The following is a 13,588-nucleotide window of genomic DNA, read 5'->3' on the forward strand; positions in this document are numbered from 1 at the left end:
GCTGGCTGGTGAGTTTTGGGATTTAGCAGCTGCTGCAGCCTGTCCTGTCCTGACTGGTTGTTATACTGATTGTAACCAGCAGGAGGCGCTATAGCACCGTTTAAATACAGCAGCAGCCTGGTCTGTACTGTAGATTCATACCTGTTGTTCAATATTCAGAAGTTATTCTCTCTCTTTTGTCACTGTCTCTTTCACTCTAACTCTGTCCTGCTACTCTCTCTCTCTAATTACTTGCTCTACATATTTATTTCATGCTCTCTTAGTCTTTATATATGTGTGTGTGTGTGTGTGTGTGTGTGTGTGTGTGTTTAGCATGAAGAAAGGTCAGATTATCACTATCAGCCGTCAGCTGCCCAAAGACGGCCCCTTCAGGAGCTACACTGACCTGCAGAACCACTGGAACCGCCTGGTACACACACACACACACACACACACACACACACACACACACACACACACAAAAGTCCTCAGTTGTGTACTGAAAAGGTTTCTCCGAAGTAGTAAATACATAAGAATAAAAAGAAAAGAGAAAACACAGGGAAGGTTGCTGACCAGCTCCCTGGTTACCACAAGAGTTGGCATAGCAACCAGTAAAGCATGGCTAGCTGAGCATTATGGGAATTATCAGCACAGTTGGAGCGTGTCGTTGACCAATCAGATTGCTGGGCGGAAACTAGCTGTTGGGTATTTGGGGATCGGTAGTGTAAAAGTTTCTTCTGTCGCTTTTTGTTGTACTTGCAGAGACTAATGTACACACACATGCATGCCTTTTGAACTGTGTGTGTGTGTGTGTGTGTGTGTGTGATTTCAGTATGGTTACAGACTCCCTGACCTAGCAGAGGAAGAGGCGGTTTACTGCAGCGTTTACTTCAAGCTAGTGGGAGAGAGACTCTTCACGTATCCTTTCACAACACTCACACACACTCTCTCTCTCACACACACACACACACACACACACACACACACACACACACTCACACAGCCGGTCCATTAAAATTCCAGCTGTTTGGAGGATTATATACATGCCGAATTTACCAGAACACCCTACCGGTTAGTAATAAAGTCTCAAATTATATTTTCCGATGTGTGTTTTTTGCCGATATGCAAGGGAAAAACAAACTGCCAGATTTTTGAAGGGACCTTGGTGTGGCAGGAGCCTTCAGCCTCGGCCCACTCCTGTGTTTCTGAATGCAGAAATCCGTTCACTTTGTTTCACTCACTACCATTCAGGAACCTGCTGATATTTACTAGTGTTATTATGCTTCAGAAGTATTACACATTACCCTTCACCGGGTCCAGCTACCCCCTGAGCTGCGTCCGGCTGCAGCCGCCGCAGCGCTGTCCCAGGATCGACCTGCAGGAGGCGCTGGGCCGGTTCCTGTCCGACGCCCGGGACGCGCTGCACAGTGTGTGTGGGTTTCCTGTCCGCATGACCGGCAGACCCTGCTACCACACAGCCAGTCTGACCAGCGCTGCTTCAGCACAGGTACACACGCACACACACACACACACACACAAATACACAGAAACAAACACTAGCACCAGTTGAAAGTTGTCTTCTCCATGATTTATCAGCTCTGTCCTGAATGAAAAAGACTCTCTCTCTCTCTCTCTCTTTCTCTCCCTCTCTCTCTCTCTCTCTCTCTGTCTCTCCCTCTGTCTCTCTCTCTCTGTCTCCCTCTCTCTCTCTCTCTCTGTCTCTCACTCTCTCTCCCTCTCTATCTCTCCCTCTCTCTCTCTCTCTCTCTCTCTCTCACTCTCCCTCTCTCTCTCTCTCTCTCTCTCTCTCTCACTCTCTCCCTCTCTCTCTCCCTGTCTCTCTTTCTCTCTTGCTCTGTCTCACTCTCTCCCTCTCTATCTCTCCCTCTCTCTCTCCCTCTGTTTCCCCCCTCTCCCTCTCCCTCGCTCTCTCTCAATTTCAATTTTCAATTCAATGAGCTTCATTTCTTTCTTTTCTCTTTCACTCTTTCTTCTCCTTCAATTGTTTCTTTCTTTCTTTCTTTCTTTCTTTCTTTCTTTCTTCCTGTTTTCCTTCTCTCTCTATATTTCTATTTCTGTCTGTTTTTTTATTGTCTCTCTGCAGATGCCAGTAATGTACACACACACACACACACACACACACACACACAGAGGCCTTATGTTATAGCAGTGTGGAGGTTGAGGTGGGGAGAGGAGAAACGATTATCGCAGCACTTCCCACCCAGTAAAGTCCATGAGGAGTTTTATGAGCAGAGAGAAGGAGCTGAAGGAAAGTTTCCCTCATCGTCCTGAGAATCCACCTCCATGAAACCGGAGGAGGGGAAAGTATTTCTCACTCACAAGGTGGGAGAAAAGTATTTATCATTGTCTTTAATTCATTTCCATGAAACAGAAGACAAAAGAAAAGCATTTCTCTCCGTCTTGACGGCTCATTTTCAAATCAGAGTTTCTCACACGCAAGGTGAAAGAAAAGTATTTTGCATCTTCTTGAGAAATAATGTCCATGAAGCAGATTGCAGGAAAGTATTTCTCACTCACGAGGTAAAAGAAAAGTATTTGTCTTGAATTCATTTTCATGAAAGGTGAAGGTGAAAGGTGAAAGAAAAGTATGTCTCATCCTCTTGAGAATTCATTATATTGAAGCAGGTTGGAGAAAAGTATTTCCCACTCGTGAGGTGAAAGAAAAATATTTGTGACTGCCTTGAATTCATTTTCATGAAGCAGGTCAGAGAAAAGTGTTTCTCACAAGCTGAAAGAAAAGTATTTCTCTTCGTCTTGACGGCTCGTTCTCATGAATCAGAGTTGGGGGAATGTGTTTCTCACACAAGGTGAAAGAAAAGTATTCTGCATCTTCTTGAGTTTCATCTTCATGAAGCAGAGGGAGAGGAAGCAGATTTCTCATGCACAAGATAAAGACAAATATATCGCATCATCTTGAGAATATATTTTCCACAAAACAGAGATTTGGGAAAAGTATTTTTCAGATTCTTGAGGCCTCATTTTCATGAAACAGGTTGAATAAAATGTATTTATCGTTGTGTTGAGAACTCATGACGAATGAAATGAAGTTAATAGATTTTGTCATTCTCATGAAAATGAAGTGGCATTATTTCTTAGCATCTTGAGTCTCATTTCCTCATCCTCCTGAGGCTCTGAAGAAACACCTTGAACTGAAGTTAACCTACAGATTAGACTATAAATCATACAGAATATTGTGTAACATTTTGATGAAACATAAAAGAATAAAAGTTATTTCTCATCATCTTGAGAACTCATTTGCATGAAGCATATGAGAAGGGAATTCCTTGCTCACAAGATGAAAGTAAAACATTAGTTATCACTCTCATAAAACAGTTAACTAAATTTGTTTCTCATCTTGAGAAATACTTCGCTTTCAATGAAGTCTAACTGCAGATGAAAGCATAAAATGCTGATTATAGGTGGAATGGAAGTTATTTTTCATCTTGAGAACTCATTCTAATGAAGTAGAAGTTGGAGACATTTCTTATTCACAAGGTGAAACTGAAGTATTTCTCATCTTGAGAACCATGAAATATTTACTGTGTTCAGGGATCATTCTCATCAAACAGAGGTGAAACAAAAGTTACTTATCTTCTTGAGAACTCTGAAAAAAGGACTTGAGCTTTAAATGAAGTTAAACAATAAATTAAACTATAGATTTAAAGGATATTTTTGGCAATTTTTTGTTCCTATACATAATGAGTCTCTTCCATCCCTGTAGTACTTGGACCCACAGACAATATTGGCTCCAGAGTCAGCTGTGTGTAGAAACAGCGAGCTCTGTTAGTCAGAGTGTGTGTAACGGAGGAACTGAGTCATGTTTCCTCTCGACTCTCCTTTGGGGCCACAAGCGGCTTTTCTGGAGACATTTTGACAAACTGTTTGGACTCATTGTTGCAGCAACTGACAGCTGACTGGAGACAATACTGTCTGTGGGTCCAAGAGCTACAGGGATGTATTCTTTGGTTTATTGGATAGGATCTCCATTAGCTGCTGTGCAAAAAACTGTTATTCTTCCTGGGGTATGTAAGAGACAAATTATATATAGGTCCAAAATCGATGAACGTATCCTTTAAAGCAGTGGTTCTCAACGTGCGGTCCGGGGACCACCAGGGGTCCTTGACTGGGTTCTAGAGGGTCCCCAGCAAATTGATGAATTGTTAAACTTCAGCATTATTTCATGTACAAGAAGTTAACACCATTAGAGGATGTAGAAGAATGACTGTTCTGATCATAGTTTCTCTGTTATCTCTCTACCTGCAATACAGACAGTCATGGGATTCTGGACAAAATCATATCTGACAATACAAATCTCATCAAATGGGGGTCTGTGGCCCTAAATTAGGGGTCCTTAATATGAAAAAGGTTGAGAATCACTTCTTTAAAGAATAGTACTAAAAATATGTTGTGGAAAAATACTGAGGGAAAGTGCAATACAGCCTGTCCTGTTTTTATTTTTTTAATACCACATAATGTTCAGGACATTTCCTCTTGGAGATTTAAAAGGTTTTTTTCTGTTTTTCTTGTAAGAAAGCAGTTTTCATACACTTTAACTTTGAAACTTTACTGATCCTTGTGGGGAAATGTAATCTCTCTGGATCTCACTTCCCACGTCTGAACACAGTTCTGGTCTATTCTAAGTCTGTTCTTCATCCTCAGGTGTTGAGCGGTGAACCGGTCAACCTGACCACCGTGTCCTCCGGCCGGCCGGTCCTCACCCAGCTCCCGGCTCCGCCCGCCCGACCGACGAAGCCCTCCTCTGGGTCGCAGCCGCCGGCCTGGCCCCCTCTGTCCCAGCAGGCTGGAGGAGGTGGAGGAAGACGGGACAGGATGGAGGAGGGGGGGAGTCAGACACATAGCCAGCGATGTGGAGGAGAGGGGGAGTGGCCTCCATCTGCCTCCTCGCACGTTTACTCATCTTCCTTTTCTTCCTCCCCTTCTCTCTCCTACTCTTCCTCGGGTTACCAGTCAGCTTCAACCCTTTCCTCCTCCTCCTCTTCTTCTTCCTCTTCCTTCACGGTCTACCAGTCAGCTCCATCCCTCCCCTCCTCCTCCTCCTCCTCCTCCTCCTCTTCCTTCACCATCCACCAGTCAGCTCCATCCCTCCCTTTCTCCTCCTCTTCCTCCTCCTCTCTCTTCTCCCCCCTCCCTCCCCCTCCCAGTCAAACCCCGGTGATCCCCGCCCCCAAACTGGTCCCCATCTTCAGGAACAAGTGTCCGTCGCGCCACGTCAACGTGACGCTGCTCCGGGCGCAGAGGCTGAAGGAGCAGCGAGGTGGAGGAGGCGAGGAGAGAGGGAGGGTGACGCTGCCCGCCATCGGGAACAAGAGACCTGCAGCTCCTCTTTCTTCTTCTTCTTCTTCTTTCTCTTTGTCCGGTCCGTCCTTCCCCTCCTCCTCTTCCTCCATGTGGCCCGAGCGACTTCAGATTCCTCCTCCGCCCACCATTCCTCGCTTCAACCGTCGCTCCAAATCCCTTGGGGTCAGCGCTCGCCCAAAACCCAAAAACGTCCTCAACCTCAGCCCGGCTTCAAGGCCTAAACCCGGTCTTAGCCTCAGTCCAACGCCCAACCTTGACCTCAAATCCAAGTCCAGCTTCAGCCAGAATAGTGTCTCTAACTCCAGGGTTAAGGTGCCGCAGGACAAGGCACCTCAGCCACCATCAGCCCCCCCACCTCAGCCTCCTCCACCTCTGGCACCTTCTGAAATCCCCAGCAGCAGAGGGGTGAGTCTAGTTTCTACTCTATTTGAACATCATATCACTCATTAAAACTTCACGCATCTGTAATCGCTCATTTTCTCGTCGATGCCCTTGTATTTCTTAATCTGAACAGGTTTTAGCAGGTTTCAAGGGCCCGAGTCTGGCCGAACTCACACACAATACAAAAATGATCATGTAACAGGATTCAAACAAGGTCCTTAAAGTCCTAGAATTTAACTTTTAAAATTTTAAGTAGTGGAATACTTGTGAAATAAGCCTGTTATGTGAGGAAGTGCTTAAAAAGACCTTGAAATAAATAAATGAAATGTTTGCAGTGTTTGACAGAATGCAAGTCAAAGCATAGAAAAGAAAGAAAGAAAAGAAGAAGAAAGAAAAGTAAAGAAGTTCAGTTCAGTTCAATTCAAAATATAGCTTAAATTGGTGTGAATCCGAATTTATTTAATGCTTTTTTTTTATATATAAAAATAAATAAATACATATATGGAAATAAATGAACAAATAAATGTAAAAATAAATATAAAAATGAATTTAAAAAAAACACGTGGAAAAAATAAAGCATTAATAACATTCACACCAATTTATATTTCTATATTAATTTCCTGATGTATCAATCTTTTTCTGTATATATTTCCCAATTGTTTTTTTTATTCCTCTTTATATTTACACATTTATTCATCATTGTGGAGCTTTCAGTTTTCCATGCTGTACAGCTGCAGTGGAAACCAGACTGCTTAGCCCTTTTTAAAACTTTTATGAGCTGAAAAACAACATCAACAAACCAGGAAGGAAGAACATTTTTAGACTCGTGGAAAGTCATGGAAGCCCGTGGGAAACCTGGACATGTGACTCTCTGTCTGCGGGACGGTCTGCCGTCCCGACCTGCTCCTCTGTCTGTTCCCTAACTGTCCTGCTGTGTGTGTCTGTCTTGTTTCAGGGAGATTTGTTTGTTGTTGAGTCGAAGCCCAAAAGATCCAAGTCTGCAGTGCAGGATGTGGATGTGGAGAAGATGGCCAGGAGCAGCCAGGTCTGGAGACGCTCCTCCATCCCTTCATTCCTTTCCTTCCTTCCTCCCTTATGTCCTTTCCTCCATTTTTCCTTCCTTCCTTCTCCCTCCTGTTCTTGCTTCCATCTCCTTGTTCCTCCATTTCTTTCTGTGATTAGTTTACATTCACGTTCTAGATGTTCAGCTGACAGTAGAAAAAGATTTGATTCTTAGATCACCAACATTAAAAAAACTGAAAAAGTACTCAAATCCTTTACTTAAGTAAAAGTAGCAATACCATAATGGAGAAATACTTCATTAAACGTAAAAGTTCTGCATTCAAAAGTTTACTTCAGTAATAGAATAGAATAGTATAGAATAGAATAGAATAGAATAGAATGCCTTTATTGTCATTGCACAACAATGACATTTTCAGGGGGCAACTCCCTAAAAGGTGCTTAAAAAAAGACTCAGTAAAATATGAAGTATAAAAGTACTGAATATACACATACATACAGTACATACATACCTCCATCCATAGATACATTCCTACAACCTACATCTAATTATAAATAGTGAAGAAGATAGCAGATAGAAGATCACATATATGGTATTGCACATGTAATGTAGTATAGAAGTATTAGCAGTAAAATGTACTGAAGTATCAAAGTAAAAGTCGTCATTCTGTCAGAGAGTTAAATTATTGAAGCATGAACCTGTCAGAAGTATTTTAATGTTGTCGGTCTAACTGCTCCAGATACTGTTGGGGAGTTTAAACTCTAACAATGCAACATATTTTATGAGCTTATCGTATGTTTTGCGTGTAAAACCTTATTCTGCAAAGTAACTAGTAACTCCAGCTGGCAGATAAATGTAGTGGAGGAAGAAGAACAAGATTTCCCTCTGAGATGTAGAGGAGGAAAAGTAGAAAGTCTCACAGAATGGAAATACTCAGTAAAGTGCCAGAACCTCAAAACTGTACTTAAGTAGTGTAGTCTAGTCTTGTTTATTTATAAAGCCCTTTATCACAAGCATGTCTCAAAGGGCTTTACATAGCATCACATACAGTACATGTCATATATATACTACATCATATATATACTGTACATACTACATATACACATCATATACATCCTATACTATGTCATATAGGTTACATATGTCATATACATCATATACATATTATACATCCTATACTATGTCATATAGGTTACATACGTCATATACATCATATACATATTATACATCATATACTGTCATATATATCATTTTACTAGATTACATACATACATCATGTACCATACTACAAAAAAACACATGCATATTGGCAATTTAGTCTTCAATCCACCTGACCTGCATGTCTTTGGACTTTGAAGTACAGTACTTGAGTAAATGTACTTAGTTACTTTCTGCCTCTGCCAGTAAACCCTGACAACACTCCTGTGATCCTGCAAAGATCATATAAGAGAGAAATGCAAGGAAATGGAATAAAAAGTAAGAGAGGTAGAAAGGGATTGTGTGTTTGTGTGTGTCTCAGATTCAAAAAAAATTTTTTTCTTCTTAAACATAATACAAAATACAGTATATGCATCACAAATTATACACACCAACCTCCCACCCTAAACCCCCCAACTCGTCATCACCACATACACAATTGGCCTTGGCTGTCAACATAAATACGTTCCATCATATGCAGTGGACACAAATATTTAAAATTAGACAAAACTCAGCAAACCATCACAAAACAAGGAAGTACAGAACAAATGCATATTTTTGAATGAGAAGAGGTCAGAGGTCAGAGGAGAATGGGCAGACTGGTTTAAGCTATGCTCCAATAACAGCTCTTTACAACAGTGGTGTGCAGAAGGGCATCTCACAGCAGACAAGCTGTTGGCCCTTATGATAAATGGGCTATAGCAACAGATGAGCAGCCGGTACTAGATAGGTGTGCCTAATATAGTGGCCGGTGTGTGTAGATCCCTCCAATGTAACAATGCCCTTTTCCTGCCAATCCTTCCAACAAAAAGGGGATTTACCAATACATAACTTTGGATTCAGCCAAATACTCGAAGAGACATTTAGATACGGATCCAAATTAAACATCCGGGCAACTTTAATCCACATTAATTTTAGGTGAGCAATTATTGGATGCGCTTTTGCTTCTCTAGCCAGTTTGACAGACAGACTTTGCAGAAGTGACAGTGGGGCAAGAACAGATTGCTCAATACAATACCAGGGAGGGGCCCGCTCAGGAGGAAGTGACCAGTGGGCCGGGTGTCTTAGATTAAAAGCATAGCAGTAAAACAACACCTTGGGTAGTCCCAGACCTCCTCTATTAACTGGTCTTACTGCCATAGACAAATTAAGAGAATTGTGTGTTTTTTAACATGTTGGAGTGAATGGAAGATATATGCGAGGGGATTTGATTCAGTAGAGAGCGGGTGACATGTTGTACTTTGGTTTTATTTAGGAAAAAGCGGAGTGTTGAGGAGCGATGGAGCGTGTGTACAGCCGCAGCTTCCTTATAAACATCCTTCAGCAGAACTAGGTGTATTAATGTGATGTATTAATGCGCATTAATGTGATGGATAGCGAACACGCCGTCCCGTCAGCCGCTGCTTCCTTATAAACATCCTTTAAGGCGCAGGATGGGACTGTTAATGTGATGGATGGGCAGGAGGAGGCGGCAGCGCTCAGGATTAATAGCAACATTCATCAGTTTTACAGCTGCAACCTGGGAGTTTTAAGAACAATACATCAATTAGATATATATTTTTTTACTTATATTTACCCGGCGCAGGTTGACTGAGCACATTGTTCGTTTTATTTTTACAAACAGTTCTACACTTTCACATCTGGGAGTCGACCAGTAAAACACTCCTACTTCTAGTTTACATTCTCCCCAATCATTTAGCAATGCATGCAGCAGGTAATTAGATTTTTTTAAGATTTACTCGTTCTTCGTCGTTTATAAAATCCAAACTTTACGGAGTCAAACTGCTGGAACTGAACTGCTGTCCTGCTAACAGAGATGGCCTGAGTAAAAAGACATGGATGTGACAGTAAAGTGTTTTTGAGGGATTATTTCCTTGGAGGAGACTTCCATTCAATATTATTATTTATGAATTATTATTATATGAGAGAATATGTCTGCTTTGTGATTTGGGAGAGAAACTGAGAACGAGAGACATGTTATGTTCTGTTGTCCGGCAGATGTTGATCTAAGAAACGTGTTGTACAGCAAAATGACTTCCGTCTGTATGAATTTCTTCTGGCTGGATGATTATGAAAAATTATGAAAAAAAGGGAAGCTTCCATATTGATCGCTTCATGTGTAAAACATGGGGGAAAAACAGCAGGATGTTCTGTTTGTGTGATATCTGAGTTTGCTGATGATGTACACCCATGTAACTACGTGGTAGTGTCATGCAAGTCCATGTGGGCTGGGCAGCTTGTGTGTATAAACTAATCAATCAATCAATCATTACATCATCAGTGAAACATATGCTACACCCCTACTGATGTAATACATGCTGGTTAATGTAATAATGTGATGTAATGTAAGATGATCACATCAACAGGTTTGGTCACAGTTTCAACCCATTTAGAGGGACATTTAATTACATATTGACAAGCTGTTACATTATCCGACTGTTATTACATCATCAGTTGCTACGGTGACATGAACAACAGCAGTTTTCAGTGTCACTCCGTCTCCAATCTTCCGGGGATTCAAACCGGCAACCTCTCCATCAGAGTACTGTGACAGTCTGCAGGCTTCTGACCAGAGGGTTTGACTCTGTTAAATCTTGGAAAGTGGATGAAAACTCTAAAACTCTTTGACTTCCCTCAACATCCTCTGTCAAAGTGTCCTTGAGACACACTCACACACACACACACACACACACACACTCTGGACAACAGACTGGGCCTCTGCCCAAAAACAAATGACCACTTCAGACAATTTCACTAATACACCTACAAGCTTTATCAATCATACCCATCCCTGCTGTCTGTGTGTGTGTGTGTGTGTGTGTGTGTGTGTGTGTGTGTGTGTATGTGTGTGTGTGTGTGTGCGTTTGTGTGTGTATAAAAGGGTGTTGGTGAGTGTAAGTCTGAGTGTGTGTGTGTTTGTGTGTAGGTGGGTGGTTTTGTTGATGCTGGTGCTGTGTGTGGATGTGCATGTGTGTGTGTGTGGTGTGGATGTTAGGTGTTTGAGCTGATGTGTGCATGCAAGTGTGTTTGTCTTTGTCTATACATTTGTGGCACATGCATTTGTGTGTGTGTGTCTGAGTGAGTGTTGTGTGTGTGTGTGTGTGTGTGCCTTCATGTTAAGTTCCGGGTGCTGTTGATCATTTTTATGAGGAGAGTTTTGTTTGAAAAGAGGTTTACTGGTCCAGATCCTGCTGCCATCTGGCATTCACATGTCTCTCTCTCTCTCTCTCTTCTCTCTCTCTGTCTCTCTCTCTCTCTCTCTCTCTCTCTCTCTCTCCTCTCTCTCTCTCTCTCTCTCCCATCATGAATTAAAATTTATTCATAGCATGGTTTTAATAAAACAAGTTTGTTTCAAAGTGCTGTACAAAGTAAAAAAAGAAGTGCGATAAGATGAAAAGAAAAGAAATGGAGCAAATCGTGTTTTTCCTCTCTCTCCTACTCACTTCTATTTCTCTCTTTTCTCTCTTTCTATCTTTTATCTTGTCTTTCCCTGTTTTCCTCTCTTCTCTTTCTCATATTCTCTCTCTCTCTTTTCCTCTCTGTCCTACTCACTGCCATTTCTCTCTTTTCTCTCTTTTTCTCTAATCTTTTAACTTCTCTCCCTGTTTTCCTCTATTCTCCTTCTCATATTCTCTCCTTTCCTTCTCTTCTCACTGCCATTTCTCTCTTTTCTCTCTTTCTCTATCTCTCATCCTCTCTCTCTTTCTGTTCTCTGCAGTGTATTGACATGCCTGTTGTGTTTTTAGAGTTGGCATGCTGTGGGGTTTCTCAGGGGATCAGCTGATCTGTTATGGCTGTGTGGGGCTGCAGTGTGTGTGTGTGTGTGTGTGTGTGTGGTTTGGGAGGTGGGGAGTGGTGTATTCGTCCTCCACAATGAAATGGGGGGGGAGGGACTATGGATTCAGCCGCGGTCCGTCCGTCACAATATCTTGGACACAACTGATTGGATTTTGAGGAAACTGAAGGGATCGATGGCGTCTCATTGTCCGTTCAGCCATTTCAAAATGGCACTGATTGGCCAAAGGGAGGCGCTGTAATGTTGTTAATTGTCTGTTCTTCCTCGCTTTCTTCTTCTCCCTCTCTCTCTCTCTCTCTCTCCCTCTCTCTCTCTCCCTCCACCCCTCTCTCCCTCACTCTCTCTTCTCTCCCTCTCTCTCTCTATCTGTCTATCCCCCTCTCTCTCTCCCTCTCTCTCACCCTACCCCACCCCTCTCTCCTCTCTTACCTCTCTGCCCCCCTCCCTCTCTCTCTCTCTCTCTCTCTCTTCCTCTCTGCCCCCCCCTCTCTCTCTCCCACTCCCTCTCTCTTCTGTCTCTCCTTCCCTCTCTCTCTTTCTCCCTCTCTCTCTTCTCTACCCACCCACCCCCTCTCTCCCTCTCTTCTCTCATCTCTTCCTCTCTGCCCCCCCTCTCCTCTCTCTCCCACTCCCTCTCTCCTCTCTCCCTCTCTCCTCTCTCTCCCCCTCTCTCTCTCCCTCTCCCCCTCTCTCTCTCTACCCCCCCACTCCCTCTCTCCCTCTCCCCCCCTCTCTCTCTCCCCTCTCTCTCTCTCTCTACCCCCCACTCCCTCTCTCTCTCTCTCTCTCTCATCTCTCTCTCTCTCTCTCTCCCTCTCTTCCTCTCTGTCCCCCCTCTCCTCTCTCCCCCTCTCTCTCTCTACCCCCACCCTCTCTCACCCTCTCTCTCTCTCCCTCTCCCGCTCTCTCTCTCTACCCCCCACTCCTCTCTCCCTCTCTTCCTCTCTGTCCCCCCTCTCCCTCTCTCCCCCTCTCTCTCTCTACCCCACCCCTCTCTCCCTCTCTCTCTCTCCCTCTCCCCCTCTCTCTCTCTACCCCCCACTCCCTCTCTCTCTCTCTCCCTCTCTTTCTCTCTCTACCCCCCCTCTCCCTCTCTCTCTCTCTCTCTCTCTCTCTCTCTCTCTCTCTCCTTCTCTCTCCAGCTGTCCAAGGTGAACTCTGCGACCCTATTGGTCTGGCTGAAAGGAAGGGGCGTGGCCGTCCGCGCCAAAGACAGGAAGGAGGAACTGATGCTGAAGGTCATGGGCTGTCTGGACGAGGCCTGAGACACACACACACACACACACACACCACACACACACACACACACACTATAAGCATTGCCATATCTATTTAATAGAAATACTTTAAGTGGTTCAGAGTTTTAAAGCTGCACTGGGCTTTTTATTTAAGGATTTTATGTAAAAATCAGTTTTATCAATTTAAATCACAAAGCTGCAACAGAAAAGAGCGTCCATCTCCACCAGTTGAGAAGATTGATTTGTCTTATTTGCCCAAATTAAATTCTGGTGTCAGTATGTACGGTTCTTCACACACAGGGAGAGACTATCTAAATTTAGGAGTGAAATCCAAACTGGTCTCCTGACCAGCAGCAGAGAAATCTGGACTCACCAACGTTAGATCTTTTCCTTCTCTCGTCTGTTTGGTTTCCCTTTGATATAAAGCTGTTTACTGACATCATATTACAGGAAATCTGGGTAATGAAGTTCAAATAGATTTCAATCAGTTTCCTCTCATTGTCATTTGGAGCTGCCAATGTTTGAAGTTGCCTTGTGCAGCTTTACCCATCTGTCATTTGACAAAGCTGTATATGCTCTGATGGGTGTTTAATAACTCCATATAAAGAAATGATCCAGCTGCTCACTGTGAGGCTT

At 43.1% G+C, this 13,588-nt stretch overlaps 1 protein-coding gene across 1 annotated transcript in view; it reads left to right on the plus strand.

The window, feature by feature from the left end:
- c22h18orf63 (chromosome 22 C18orf63 homolog) overlaps positions 1-13,077 on the plus strand; it is a 22,343-nt gene extending 9,266 nt beyond the window's left edge. Inside the window, exons 8-13 of the mRNA XM_078291522.1 lie at positions 313-409; positions 812-897; positions 1,300-1,486; positions 4,660-5,724; positions 6,656-6,745; positions 12,857-13,077. Coding sequence (XP_078147648.1) covers positions 313-409; positions 812-897; positions 1,300-1,486; positions 4,660-5,724; positions 6,656-6,745; positions 12,857-12,979 — 1,648 coding nt within the window. The 3' untranslated portion in view covers positions 12,980-13,077. The remainder of the gene's footprint in view (positions 1-312; positions 410-811; positions 898-1,299; positions 1,487-4,659; positions 5,725-6,655; positions 6,746-12,856) is intronic.
- Positions 13,078-13,588: the final 511 nt, after the last annotated feature.

Source organism: Centroberyx gerrardi, chromosome 22, assembly GCF_048128805.1.
Source record: "Centroberyx gerrardi isolate f3 chromosome 22, fCenGer3.hap1.cur.20231027, whole genome shotgun sequence".
NCBI lineage: Eukaryota > Metazoa > Chordata > Actinopteri > Beryciformes > Berycidae > Centroberyx > Centroberyx gerrardi.